A 15,583-nucleotide genomic window follows, 5' to 3' on the forward strand; every position below is an offset into this window, starting at 1 on the left:
TCAGACAATAATAATAGATATATAGATAATAGATAATAGCAGCCCCAACCTTGCTGTCTTAAGCATCCGGGATGCCATTCCAGGTGGACTACCCCCCTGGAAAGTTGAACTTTATAAACTAACAGCATTTTGTTTACCCTTTAAACTGAAATATGAGATGTAATTAATTAAGCATATGCTGTTTTGTGGTATACACATTTTAAAAGCTGTGTAAGTCATATGCATTCATCTTAAAGAAAAATATCACATATATAAAAGAACAGGGTGCTTGCTTTTGTCCATTTGAGAGGAAGGAAGAGCTAGACGTAAATCAAAACTAAACATCTTCCTGCCCTGACACAATGATGGACAGAACATACTAATGCACAATCACATTTATTTACTACAGAGAAAACGAATACTGACTACTGATGTTGCAGGAATTAGAGGCATGCTCATTTTTTCAATGATGAATGTGAAAACAACAAAACAACCCACTGAAAAGAACAATGTATTTTTATTAATTTCCAAGTAATATCTACAATTACTTTACATATCTATGAAGGCAATGAAGATAAGAATAGTGTGCAATATAAATATCAAAGAATGCTGTTGTAATTTTTTCAGAATCACATAAAAAAAACTAAAGTTTAGCGGAGCGTAACATGGCACTGTCTTGCTGACATGAATTAATATTGATTATCCTTTGTAAAATAAAAAGATCTCTGTGATCATCACACATCTGGTATAAAAATCTATTAAACATTTTGTGGTCTCTGTTCTGTTTTAGATGAAAAATAAACAAAATAAATTCACCTCATGATTGATTAGCGTCATGCGAGCTGCACAGCTCTAACACATCAAAAGTGATGACAAATGTTAATTATGGAAAACCTCTGAAAATCATGGGCTGTTTACAGCTTGAACACTCAAGAACATAGTTTAAGTTCCTAGAGTCTCAACAGGCTTGGTTTTACATCTCTGATGGACATTCAAAGGGGAAGTGGAGGATGCGGATGGCTTGGGCTTTCTGACCGCGTTCTCTGAGGCATGTGCTGAAAAAGGGGAACACTTTTCCTGTTGGGCCATTGGAGAAGGAACACAGCAGCACCATTTTATCTGCATTATAAAAAGACACTTTCCTTTCCTCAAAATCCAGGAAAACCCCAATGCTGCTAGGTGGGGTCATCACAGTCAGGGGCGTCCAGGGCTGCGTGCCGGCCGAGTACTGGCTGCCATTGCGCAGCCGGAGGGTCCAGTATCCATTCTCAGGGCACAGTTTGACTCGGACCTGACGATTCACTGATTCCAGAGCAACACCCAGGTCCCATCTAGGATTGTTACTTACATCCACCTCCCAGTAATGCCTGCCTGACTGGAAGCCTTCTGTTGCAAGAATGTTGACACACTGAAGAAAGCGTTTGGCATCACACATGTAACTGGTCATTTTGTCACTCTCAATGACTTGGGTTTTGTTCCTGGAAAGCTGTAGACTGGGATGAGCAGTGTCCTCATCAAATATCAGTGGTGCTGGGCCTGGGAATAAAAGATTCATAAATATCATAAACTGCATTGACTGGAATCGATGGAAGGGTTTTTCCATGATTTTTAGATACATTATTCTGCTTTATTCTGCTTGTGCAAGAAATCAATGTGACAGCAATTTAGTGTTGTTTAGAGCCCAATCTTTTTAATGAACCAATCAAAAGAACTCACAAATCAGTCTTGAACTGATTTATTGTTGTTTAAATCTGTCTGACCACTCACCCACTGAATTAAGTGTAGGGATTCTTCATTTTTTTAACTGAACCACAAGTCACTAGTTATCATGCCCAACTCGATGAACTCCAACTTTTTTATGCATGGAATAACTGAAGACATAATTCTTACTAAAATTTAAGCATCATATTATACAGGTGCTGGTCATATAATTAGAATATCATAAAAAAGTTGATTTCATTAATTCCATTCAGAAAGTGAAACTTATATTATATTATATTCATTCATTACACACAGACTGATATATTTCAAATGTCTATTTCTTTTAATTTTGATGATTATAACTGGCAACTAAGGAAAATCCCAAATTCAGTATCTCATAAAATTAGAATATTGTGAAAAGGTTCAATATTGAAGACACCTGGTGTCACACTCTAATCAGCTAATTAACTCAAAACACCTTTAAATGGCCTTTAAATGGTCTCTCAGTCTAGTTCTGTAGGCTACACAATCATGGGGAAGACTGCTGACTTGACAGTTGTCCAAAAGACCACCATTGACACCTTGTACAAGGAGTACAAGACACAAAAGGTCATTGCAAAAGAGGCTGGCTGTTCACAGAGCTCTGTGTCCAAGCACATTAACAGAGAGGCGAAAGGAAGGAAAAGATGTGGTAGAAAAAAAGTGTACAAGCAATAGGGATAACCACACCCTGGAGAGGATTGTGAAACAAAACCCATTCAAAAATATGGGGGAAATTTACAAAGAGTGGACTGCAGCTGGAGTCAGTGCTTCAAGAACCACTACGCACAGACGTATGCAAGACATGGGTTTGAGCTGTCGCATTACGTGTGTCAAGCAACTCTTGAACAACAGACAGTGTCAGAAGCGTCTAAAGACAAAAAGGACTGCACTGCTGCTGAGTGGTCCAAAGTTATGTTCTCTGATGAAAGTAAATTTAGCATTTCCTTTGGAATTCAGGGTCCCAGAGTCTGGAGGAAGAGAGGAGAGGCACACAGTCCATGTTGCTTGAGGTCCAATGTAAAGTTTCCACAGTCAGTGATGGTTTGGGGTGCCATGTCATCTGCTGGTGTTGGTCCACAGTGTTTTTTGAGGTCCAAGGTCAACACAGCCATATACTAGGAAGTTTTAGAGCACTTTATACTTCCTGCTGCTGACCAACTTTATGGAGATGCAGATTTCATTTTCACACAGTGCCAAAGCTACCAGTACCTGCTTTAAGGACCATGGTATCCCTGTTCTTAGTTGGCCAGCAAACTCGCCTGACCTTAACCCCATAGAAAATCTATGGGGTATTGTGAAGAAGAAGATGCGATATGCCAGACCCAACAATGCAGAAGAGATGAAGGCCACTATCAGAGCAACCTGGGCTCTCATAAAACCTGACTAGTGCCACAGACGGATCGACTCCATGCCACGCTGCATTGCTGCAGTAATTCAGGCAAAAGGAGCCCCAACTAAGTATTGAGTGCTGTACATCCTCATACTTTTCATGTTCATACTTTTCAGTTGGCCAAGATTTCTAAAAATCCTTTCTTTGTATTGGTCTTAAGTAGGGCTGGGATAAACGATTATTTTTTAAACGATTAATCTAGCGATTATTTTTTCGATGCATCGATTAATCTAACGATTAATTTTCCCAGACCGATTCGATTTTCGAATATCTCCCCATTAATTGACTACTAACAATTTATACATGTTGATTTACATATCTGAATGAAAAAAACATGAATTCCTTAACATTGCAATATATGTTTATTGCTCTTAAAATTACAAAATAAAAGACTGACTAAGAATGCATTACTTTGCACTTATATAGAGATAGCATTCAATAAAACCTTGAAGCCTTGAAAACACATAGCTTACTGAAACAAGCTTACTGAACACATAGGGCCTAGCTTACTGAAAAAAAGCTCTTCTTTCAGATGAAAATAACAACAACTTGATGTCTAGCATTCAATAAAAAAGGTCACCCAAAATACTTGTTTAGAGCAATTGAAAGAATACAGTAACCAATGTAAACTTGAGGGCTTTAAGCTAATACAGAGAGTGCTTTTCCAAAAAAAAAAAAAAAAACAGCAGCCTGTCATGGAGAAAAAAAAAATCTCAGAATCCTCCACGTGAAACTTTGGTGTTCCCCCCTTTTTCTATCGTGTCTAATGATTTTGGTTAATATGCACGAGGGAGAGAGGGAGAGAGAGAGAGAGAGAGAGAGAGCAATACAGCGCTCGTGTAGTTTGAAGACTGTGAGTGCGCGAGCGCGCGTGAAACTTTGGCGTTCCCCCCTTTTTCTATCGTGTTTAATGATTTTGATTAATATGCACGAGGGAGAGAGAGAGAGAGAGAGAGAGAGAGCAAGACAGCGCTCGTGTAGTTTGAGGACTGTGAGAGCGCGAGCGCGCGTGAAACTTTGGAGTTTTCCTATCGTGTTTAATGATTTTGATTAATATGCACGAGGGAGAGAGAGAGCAAGAAGCGCTCGTGTTGTTTGAAGACTGTGAGTGCGCGAGCGCGTGTGAAACTTTGGAGTTTTCCTATCGTGTTTAATGATTTTGATTAATATGCACGAGGGAGAGAGAGAGCAAGAAGCGCTCGTGTTGTTTGAAGACTGTAAGTGCGCGCGCACAGCCGGGGCTCTCTCTCGTACGCGCCCTGTCAGGCGCAGCAGTCATTCTATTCTATATCCGATCAAATAAGGCTTTGACAGCCGCCAAAAAAAAGATCAATGCAGAAAAACCCCTGGATTGGTTATATAACGTTGAACAGAATGTTGATCCGGCCATCGCGTATATTCAGCGCACATAAGGTAAACATTTTGCAAACGTTTTTTAGATAAATAAAAACAGGTCGACGAATCGATGCGCATATTTTGCATCGACGTATTTTTTGCGTCGACGTCATCGATGACCTCGACGCGTTGTCCCAGCCCTAGTCTTAAGTAATAATCTAATTTTCTGAGATACTGAATTTGGGATTTTCCTTAGTTGTCAGTTATAATCATCAAAATTAAAAGAAATAAACATTTGTAATACATCAGTCTGTGTGTAATGAATGAACATAATATACAAGTTTCACTTTTTGAATGGAATTAGTGAAATAAATCAACTTTTTGATGATATTCTAATTATATGACCATATGGGGACATATCAAAGAGCTTGTGGCTTTTTTAATAGCCAATAACCTTTCATTTTTGTGATATGTCTTTAAAGCAAACAGATATTGACTTAAAGCCTCAAATCCAACTTTAATGAAATGAACCAGTGGAACTGGTATACAGATATGTGTGCTATTAAGATATGTGCTAGACGGTATGAAACACAACATTAACAGTGTTTTTATACTGATGTGTAAGTTTTAAAACTCTGACGGACAGAGTAACATGAAAGTGAAATACAAAGAAATCAGTAGAACAGACGACTGCAGGTTTTCACCATTTCCTGATAAGGGTGTAACGCTACAATTTTATGTAAACTACAATTTGTAAAGGCTGCTAAAACTGACATCCGAATCATGGTCTAACATGAGCCCACTGTGCCATTTGACAAATCACTGAATCCTTTGCTGCCCCAAGGGTGGCTATTCATACAGGCAGAGAAAACCATCTGTTACAATGGAAAAAAAATACTTTGAGCTATTTCTCTATTTCAATACCTCCTATATTGACTTTATTTATTGACCATATTGCTTTTTTATAACAAAAATTACAAATACAAATATTTAAAATAATATAGCGACCACTGATTAAATATATGGTGTGTAGTGGATGAAGTATCAAGGCAAAGCGGACAAATTACCTGGATTCAGATGTTGAAACATTTTTCGCCATATAGTGTATTGAAGAGGAGCAATGTGTTTGCTTCTGAGAGTATTCAGGTTGATATTCAGCTCTTGCAGAGGAGATCTGGAATCATGAAGACGTCAAGGTTTTAATACTATAGATATTAAATGTTTCATAGAGACAAGTACAAATGGTCTTTTATTTATCAGGAATAACTAACACACTGAGTTTTTTTATTATCAGATATTGGAGTATAATAGTTAAATAGTTCCAATAGTCTGTACTATGGTACCGAAACTGGTACCAAAAACTGTGAAATTTTAGTGGTACAGACTACAGTTAAAGAGTTGTACAAGGGACATTATTAGATATATATACAGTGGTAAATAATAATAATAACGATAGCTTTTTAATTGCTACTTACTTTGAATTCAATTCTGGAAGCTGCGGAGGAAGGAAATGGAATAGAAAAGGTTATTTTGCTGACTCAACCACAGAAGCTAGAAAGAACACAGCGGAAGCAAACCATCTGTCTGATAATTAACAGCACATGTTCAAATCACTGTAGAATTGATTTTTCTTCAGTTCTGCTGTTGTGTGAAATATATATGAGGCTCTGGCTGTGGCTACACATCACTAATAACTCATTCTGAAAACCAGTGCTCTAGGTTCTTGTGTATATATGACATTAATATTCCAAATATTAGTTCTATGACAAATGGATATGCAGCAAAAGCATTACAAATGCAAACAGTGGTTATAATCACCTCTACAAGTACAGGTTGGTCTGTGCTGCTGGCAGTCTGTTGTAGCATGTTGATGTTCTGCTCCACGTCTCTGATGGCCACCTGTAGGGCCTCCAGATGTCGCTCCACCCTCTGCAGCATTTCCTTCTGCTCCCTCTTCAACTGCTCCAACATGGCTTCCTCCTCCACCCGCAGGAAGTGATGCAGAGCCTGGAAGTCGCTGTGCACTCGCCCCTGCACCTCAGCCCCAATTTTCTGCGGATAGGAAAGGGAGAGTTGTGTGATTCTGTTTTGCAGGAAGTGTCACATTGTGACCTTTCTCTTTTAAAGGTAGACCCACTTTTATTTTCTCCATCTTGTCTTTGTCTTCCCGGATCATAGTGACATAGGCCTCTTTAATGGAGACTTGCGAATCTAGACTGTCTTTTATTTGCTTCTAGAAAAGAGCAAATGGTCAAAACAGTATTTTCATGTTTTAGTCAGCACAGTCCATTTTCTGACAAATAGGAAGTAATTTCCAAAACCACATTTTTCCTTTTAAATTATTTTATTAACTTGCTTCATGCAAATCCCAAGCCAGTATTAACAGTGTCAACAATAAAACATTTTGTTTTCAAATAAAACTGAAACTGTTTAAAGGGTTAGTTCACCCAAAATAGAAATTATGTTATTAATTACTCACCCTCATGTCACTTCAAACCCGTATTTTAGATTTAGTCCGAGAGCTTTCTGTCCCTCCATTGAAAATGTATGTACGGTATACTATCCATGTCCAGAAAGGTAATAAAAACATCATCAGTGCGTTCACGACGCTGCTGACGTGTTTTCTAGTGTGCCCAATAACAAAGATAACACGTCAACAGTGTCGTACGTCAACAGTCACAGCAGTCGCACGCAGACCCGGAAGAGAAGACAATAGCCGCGTTTCCACCGCAGGAACTTTACCCAGGAACTAGGGACTTTGGGCCGGTACTCTGTGTGTTTCCACCGCAGGAACCAGGAACTAAAAGTTCCGGGTAAAAAAATGCCCCTAAGTAAGTCCCTGCTGGCGAGGTAGTACTTTTTCAAAGTTCCGGAACTTTCGGGGGCGGGACTTGGGCGCTAAACATGCTGATTGGTTGAGTTCACGCAGCATTGTGATTTCAACCACCATTTATTCGGATAATTTTTTAAAATATTACTGTTATTATGTCATGAAATGTAATTTTAAAAGTATTTCAGGCGAGAATGTAGTTAGAACTAGAGATGTTCCGATACCCTTTTTCCCTTCCCGATACCTGTGTTCATGGTATCGGCCGATACCGAGTACTGACCCGATACCTGGGTGTGTATCTGTATATACAGCTGTATATACTACTAGCTCTGTGTAAATTGCTAGAATTATTTTATGGTGTGCTTCAGACTTATTCCTTAATAAAACATGAACAAATACATGGTGAACTACTGTATTTATTACAGTATTTTTATTATCCGACATGAATTTGACAGTAATATTATGTATTTTTCTTAAGCGAAAAAGAACTTCAAATGCAGCCAAAAATCTAACACCGCAAACTAAAAAAGGTATTTTAGTTTTACAATATAACTGTATAAAAAACTGCAACAAATAAGTCTAGGAATATAAAAAAAAATATATTAATCAGAAAATAATCTCTTTACAACAAAACAAGTAAAAAACAAGCAACCGTCTAGGCATAATTATTATTATTAATAGAGACGTATTATTATTACTACATAGAGACATAGCTAAATCTACTGTAGGCTACAACAGTAGCTTAATATATTGTCAATTTACTCACATTAAACCGAACATTTATTTTGATGGGTTGCCATGAAGATCTTTGAGTGTCTGTGTTATAATATGACAGTTTTCTCAAATGAAACGGTACATTTTTATGAAGTGACGGTTTATGTGTTCGTGTCCTCATATAGTGACACACAGCAGAGACTACAAAACTGCGAGCACCCACAGATCTGCCCCCGTCATCCACAGAGATGTAGAATTTGCAGGAGTAATATTTAAATAATATTTTGCAGTTTAATATTCACAGACACGATTATATATTCGGCTACAGTCCGGAGCCCTGCGCTTAGACTAACATGGAAGTGACTGAACGCAGGTGCGGATACCGAATACACTCGGGAGTCTGTAACTTACTACCGGTACTACAGAGACGCTGCTATCATCACATTTTTACATTTTCAGCACCGACTTGATAGTGAAGTGCCAGTACTTGTGGCATCCCTAGTCGCCGTTTTACTGTCTGGTTGGTCCAGGCTGAAATACTGCTAAACAGTGGACATAACGCATTTTCATTTTTTTGAAGAAGATCCGTGCAGCAGTTAGGCAAAGCTAGCGGTCATAACTAGGTCTTGTTTAAGAAAATGGTATCGGATCGTTACATGGGTTTAAGTACTCGCCGATGCCAGAATTTTTTGTGGTAACAGTGATATTTCCGATACTAGTATCGGAATCGGAACAACTCTATATAAAACTCAAATCTGTGGTTTATTCATAAAGACAGCGCCTATTTTAAAATGCGTTTCGCCGATTTCGGAGACTGTGAGCTCCACGCCAATAATCATGTATCCGCTGAGAGCAGCCTCACCTCGGCTAGACCTTCTGATATGTGTTGCTGGCTCTGATGTCTCTTTAGTGGTTAAACATAAAATATAATTCCTTTTGGGTAAATCTAACAGGTAATCTTTGGTCTGTATTCCATTTGCAAAATGCAAGTCCAAAATCAGCGTACTTTGTATTGAGAAACGCGCGCAGACTTACGTCACCAGTCTATTTGCCTAATCTTCCCGGTACTTTAGACCAGCGGTCCCCAACATTTTTAGCGCCAAGGACCGGTTTAATGTCAGACAATATTTTCACGGACTGGGCTTTAAGGTGTGACGGATAAATACAACAAAATAAAATGATACAACTGGCATAAAAACTGTGGTATATTGTAAATATAGTAATAAACATGAATCCACTGTGTATTCTTGTGCAACTTTATTAGCAGCGTCCTCATAACATCACGCCAACAACATAACATGAATAACATCCTCTCTGCCCCTAACGCTCACTGACTCTGTGACTCTGTGGGGTCGGCAACGCTGCAGAGTAGCACAGTACCTGCGTGACTCGCCATAGATGTAAACAGAGTGAAGTAGCTCCGGCCACAATGTTCTTCCACCAGACGCGAGCGCCAAAGGTTACCGACTGCAGCTTTAATGTAAGTTATTTATTCCTTCTTGTGTGGCCTGGTACCAAATGACACATGGACTGGTACCGGTACGCGGCCCGGGGGTTGGGGACCGCTGCTTTAGACCGTGGAGGAAACACAGAAAGCAACAGATCTGGGGGGAAAAAAAGTTCCTGGTACAAATGTTCCGGGTAATTTCGGTGGAAACGCGGCAAGTGCTGAATAAAGTCATCATTTTTGTTATTTTTGGACTAAAATGTATTTTCGATGCTTCAACAAATTCTAACTGACCCTCTGATGTCACATGGACTAATTTGATGATGTTTTTCTTACCTTTCTGGACATGGACAGTAGACCGTGCACACATTTTCAATGGAGGGAAAGAAAGCTCTCGGACTAAATTTAAATTATTTTAAACTGTGTTCCGAAGATGAACGGAGGTCTTATGGGTTTGGAACGACATGAGGGTGAGTTATTAATGACATAATTTTCTTTTTTGGGTGAACTAACCCTTTAAGTGTCGAGGTGGGGCTGCCCTTCCACAGGAGGAAAATTTGTTAGAGCATCTAAAAATTGAATGTCCAAGAATTGTACCTTTTATCTGTAGAGCACGGTTTATTAAAGTAAAATTAATAAGTGGGTAGTCTGAAAAACAAAAACTAATCAGAGACACTTCTATAAGTAAATAACAGTTTAAAACACCTGGCCTTTCCTGTTTGTTTGTTGCAACTTCGATTATGGTACAAAAACATTGTAATAAATGTAATAAAGTGCTTTATTATATGGCATATTATAAATAAACAAGATTATAGTAAGGCTTTGAAAATAAAACAAGGACCAGTATCAGATAAAAAAAAATCTATTTATGGTGTTTTGGAAATTTTCAAGTCACATGACTAAGGCTTGTGATTTTTTTAAGGCTTCACAGACCTCTAACTGGAAAAATGAGGAAGGATATTTTCAAGTAACATTTAACAGAACTTGTCATTTAATGCTGACACTGCTCACATGTTCTCTTCTGTACTTCTCCTGATGCAGGGAAAGATAAACAACTTGGAATTGAAAGACAGATGGTCACACTGCTCATGAGACCCTTGGTTTTAAAAAAGATACTAAGATACTTTTTTTCTGACTGTTAAAAGACAACTCACCTCCAGATACTTGACAGATGCAGATGTGGAGCTGGCCCTGACCTTCTCAACAAGTCCAGCTACTAAGTAGTTGGTCTGGAAGCATTTATTGGGAAACTCCTGTCTGCACTGAGGACAGGACACAGGACCCCTGACCGTCTTCCAGTATGACGCGATGCATCTCCTGCAGAAGTGATGCATGCAGCCCAGCATCACAGGGTCTTTGAAGAGCTCAAAGCAGATGGCACATGTCAGATCTTCTCTGAGACTCATCTTACTCTTGCTGGTCGCCATATAGAGCAGATTTATTGTTTGTTTCACTTCCGGCAAAGTTCATGTAAAAATGGAAATAAAAAGTGATCATCATTTTTACTAGTCAGTACTATGACCTTAAATGCCCTAAAAGTTAGACCCGTTTGCATATAAAGATGATACTAAGATGCTGATGATTTTTATAAAAACGTACAAAGGTTACCATAATTTGTCAAATTAGTTCATTTCTTATTTTTGCTTATGTGATCTACATGGTAGAGTGATGGGTTCAGATTCTAAATAGCATGTGAATTCTAATACACACACACGCACACACACCATGGTTCTGTCATATCCATGTGTTGTACAATGTCATGTTGTACTTTTAAGGCACCAAAGCATCGTACTAAGGCAATAAATCTTATTAATTTACGTTACACATCTCAAAACGAAGCCATGTCCAATAATGTTTGACGACAGTCAACGTTTTTACTGTAGTAACTAACGGCAGAAAATATAAAATTGTTAGTATTCTTCTTTGTTGTTGTTCTATTCTGAACTGTCTACTTTAACTTAAGTTAGTTAACGTTACTTTGCTTACTAAACAAAACAATGCATTCCTTAGACGATTCATCGAGAATTGTAGCCGCCTTTCACAACCATTAAGTTTAAACGTAAACGTTTTTCATTTTTCATTGTATATTATCATTGTATAATATATTTCATTAAAACAAACCACCATCTTATTGTTAAATTCAGCTACACTGGCGGAGTGTGGGGTCAACATTAGCCTGCTGTGAGTTAGCTAACTGCTAAACACAACAACCCGAATGACGCCGAAAATAAAAATGCATCGATTAATAAACCTATGTCCTGTTATTGAATAAATAAACAATATAACTTACCCTTTCTGAATTGGTTTGGTTTGCTCAGACCCAGAGAGACTGGGAAATAACGTTACTCTATATTCCTGCCAGGTTACACTAAAAGTTCTTCAGTGTGTGCTTTAACTTTCATTTTGACTGATTCAGCACAATGCGTTCCTTCTAAACACATGATGGAACAGGAACAAGTAATAAACAGAAAGCATGTTCAACAAATAACGTTACAAACACTGAAAAGTATATCATCTGTTGGGGGGTAAAAGTTTAATTTTTTTTATGCATTCGCCTAATAGTAGCTAATGATGATAATAAACCTAATAGTAATTTTATTCTGAAACACCTTATGTCTTATGTCAGATAATAGCCTACCCAAGTGCTAGTACCTTACACGAAATGTAAATTTATTTATTTATTTATTCATTTATTATTTTTTTGTAGATCACATTATTTTCACAATATAGACTTTTATAGACAAGGAGACCAGATGGACCGATGTCTCATGGAGAAGTCACAAGATCTGTTAATAACTGACTAGATTTTGAGTCAAAAGTCCATCAAAGCTTGTTTTTCCAGCAGTTGTTTTTGGTTTCAAATATCTATTTTAAAAACCCTAAACCTGAATCATGTTTCTTAACTCTGTCCTCAAATCTAAAATTTCAATATTGCCATATTTTTCTAATAGCTGTTACATAAAAAGAACACAATAAAAGCAAAACTGAATAGGCTACTCTATTTGAAAGTTGACCTTTGTTCTCAGGATTTGTATTTTTCATGAATGTCAGATTGGGGCAAGTTCTCACATTTTTGTCATTGGTTGTTACTATATTTTTTTTCCTTCTTTGTTTTCCTTTTATATTTTTTATTATTATTTTATTATTTTTAGAAAGGTCTGTGAGTTTAAAAAATAAGTGTGTTTACCATGATTTAGTTTTTACTAAAGCAAAAAGTCTGAAAACTAGACCTCTTATATATGAATGCCTTAGAATAAATTGAAGATGTAGCAAAAGATTACATGTGAAATGCATTTAAGAAAGCAGATGCAGGTTTGATAAATGAACATTTCGCCTTGTGCTATTGGGCTGTCCATGTCATTTCACATCAGTAAATGCACATCACTGTAACAGCTGTAACACATCTGGGTGCATGATTTTAGTGGTATCGCAGGTATGACTAAGAAGTCAGAACCCCAGAACTCTCTTCCTGCTAAAATGTCTCCACTGCTAAAATGACATACTACCATAACAAAATTAACAATTCATTTAACTCTTGCATGCTTTTTAAAACATTTTCCTGGCTCCTTTGTCCTCCCCCTCCTGCTTCATGTCTAATAGCTGATGACTTTGCCAAGTTTTTCATTAATAAAATTAAAAACATCAGTGCACAACTTTCCCCACCACAATCCATCAAGCTCATATCACCAGCATACATACACTCATTCACATCCTTCTCTTCACTCTCTGAGGCAGAAGTCTCCAAACTCATCCTTTCTAATCATCCTACCACTTGTCCGCTTGATCCTATTCCATCTCATCTCCTTCAAGCCATTTCTCCTGCAGTGTAGCTACACTTACTCACATCATTACCACATCCCTCCACACTGGTGTTTATCCCTCATAATTTAGACAGGCTTGTATAACTCCACTACTTAAGAAACCTACCCTCAACCCATCTGTGACGAGTGGGGCGGGGCCGAGAGCCATGGGAACAGGAGCGAGGCCGGTGGAGTGATTGGAAATGAGCGACACCTGCTCGACCCACCGGTCTCGAGTCCAACGGAGGAGATGGAAGGATATAAAACAGGAGCGACGACAGTGACGGACGAGAGAGGACCAGGCCTGGATTTTAGTTGTGTTTGGTTTTTATTTGTGCGAGTCAGTCATCCGGGCTGATGCGCTGTTTTGTGTTTATTTTGATTATTAAAATGTTATTTGATCCTTCTTCCCGATGAATATGAAGTTTGTATTCCGTTACACCATCTCTTTAAGAGAACTACAGACCAGTTTCCCTTCTTCCTTTCATTGCAAAAACACTTTATCGAGCTGTGTTCAACCAAGTTTCTGCTTTTCTCACACAGAACAACATCCTTGACAAACAGCAAACAAAAATCTGGCTTCAGAAGTGGACACTGAGACTGCCTTGCTTGCCCTAAGACTGGTAAGAGCGGAATCCAAATCTTCAATACTTATTCAGCTTGATCTGTCCGCTGCTTTTGACACGGTTAACCACCAGATCCTCCTATCAACACTACTGGCATCTCAGTATCCGCACTCCAGTGGTTTCAGTCTTACCTATCAGATAGGTCCTTCAAAGTACCTTGGAGAGGTGAGGTGTCCAAGTCACAACATCTAACTACTGGGGTGCCTCAGGGCTCAGTTCTTGGACCACTTCTCTTCTCTGTTTACATGGCATCATTAGGTTCTGTCATTCAGAAACATGGCTTTTCATACCACTGCTATGCTGATGACACTCAACTCTACCTCTCATTCCATCCTGATGATCCGACGGTAGCTACTCGCATTTCAGCTTGTATAACAGACATTTCTTACTGGATGAAGGATCATCAACTTCAACTCAACCTTGCCAAGACAGAACTGCTTGTGGTTCCAGCAAACCCATGGTTTCATCACAATTTCACCATCAATTTAGGCACATCAACCATAACTCCTTCAAAAACAGCCAGAAGCTGTTATTGATGATCAACTTACTTTTTCAGACCACATTTCTAAAAATGTCCGGTCCTGCAGATTTGCTTTATTCAACATCAAGACGATCAAGCCCTTTCTTTCAGAAAATGCTGCACAACTCCTTGTTCAAGCTCTTGTTCTGTCCAGGCTGGACTATTGCAATGCCCTCTTGGCAGGTCTTCCAGCCAGTTCTATCAAACCTTTACAATTAATCAAGAACGCGGCTAGATTAATTTTTAATGAGCCGAAAAGAATACACGTCACACCTCTGTTTATCAATTTGCACTGGCTTCCAATAGCTGCTCGCATAAAATTCAAGGCATTGATGTTTGCCTACAAAACTACCACTGGCTCTGCACCCATTTACCTAAATGTACTACTTCAGACTTATGTGCCCTCTAGAAGCTTGCGTTCTGCAAGTTAATGTCACTTGACTGTGCCATCCCAAAGCAGCACAGTCACTTTTACGGACTTTTCAATTAAATGTTCCCTGCTGGTGAAATGAGTCCTTAGCCATCTTCAAGAATCGGCTTAAAACCCATCTTTTCCATCTTTATTTGACCCTCTAACTTTAGCACTCACTATTCTAATTCTATTGTTAAAAAAATCTAATTACTATCTACGTTTCTAATCTTTTTGTATTTTCTTTTCTTTTCATTATTATACAATTATAAAAATAAAAAGACCTCTAACACTAGCTTGCTCTATTCTTTTTCTATTCTATCTGTTTTATTTTTATTTAATATATTATCAAAAAGCCCTTGCTACATGTACTGCATTTAAGCTAACTGAGACTTGTTAGAGTACTTATATATCATTGCACTTTTGTTGTTTTTGATTTCTTCCATTTTCCTCATTTGTAAGTCGCTTTGGATAAAAGCGTCTGCTAAATGACTAAATGTAGATGTAAACCCCTGCAAAATTAAGCACCTGACTCACAAAATGTGCTATTACACATGACTTCCCCTTAGAAACAAAGAGTGCACGCTTTCTGGAAATTCTGGAAATCACAGCCATCGTTTACTGCAATATATGCTGTCAGTTTGACGATGTGAGGTATTCACAAGTCAGAATGATATAACACTCTGTCTCTAAAAGTGCCAGGAGGACATTATAGCCTAATTAGAAGCTCACTGTGTGACATTCATTTCTGAAATAGAGCGATGCATGTCATCCAATTCAACTGTCAAGC

General features: G+C 38.3%; 1 protein-coding gene across 1 annotated transcript; it reads right to left on the reverse strand.

The window, feature by feature from the left end:
• Positions 1–500: 500 nt before the first annotated feature.
• LOC132114019 (zinc-binding protein A33-like) lies at positions 501–11,131 on the reverse strand. The gene is made up of 6 exons (XM_059522133.1): positions 10,593–11,131; positions 6,585–6,680; positions 6,266–6,499; positions 5,923–5,942; positions 5,515–5,621; positions 501–1,515 (listed from the first exon to the last, which is right to left on the reverse strand). The coding sequence occupies exons 1-6, from the start codon at positions 10,863–10,865 to the stop codon at positions 953–955; spliced, it is 1,293 nt and encodes a 430-aa protein (XP_059378116.1). The 5' UTR covers positions 10,866–11,131; the 3' UTR covers positions 501–952.
• Positions 11,132–15,583: the final 4,452 nt, after the last annotated feature.

The sequence above is a fragment of the Carassius carassius genome, chromosome 33 (genome assembly GCF_963082965.1).
Source record: "Carassius carassius chromosome 33, fCarCar2.1, whole genome shotgun sequence".
In the NCBI taxonomy this organism is placed as follows: domain Eukaryota; kingdom Metazoa; phylum Chordata; class Actinopteri; order Cypriniformes; family Cyprinidae; genus Carassius; species Carassius carassius.

What these genes read in the sequence shown, in the direction of transcription:
- LOC132114019 (XM_059522133.1), bottom strand. Translation starts at nt 10,865, where the DNA reads ATGGCGACCAGCAAGAGTAAGATGAGTCTCAGAGAAGATCTGACATGT. An exon ending in ACCAACCTGTACTTGTAGAG is followed by an intron (nt 5,943 to 6,265) that starts GTGATTATAACC and finishes CTTCCTCCGCAG; the next exon opens with CTTCCAGAATTGAATTCAAA. An exon ending in GTTTCAACATCTGAATCCAG is followed by an intron (nt 1,516 to 5,514) that starts GTAATTTGTCCG and finishes TTTTATTCCCAG; the next exon opens with GCCCAGCACCACTGATATTT.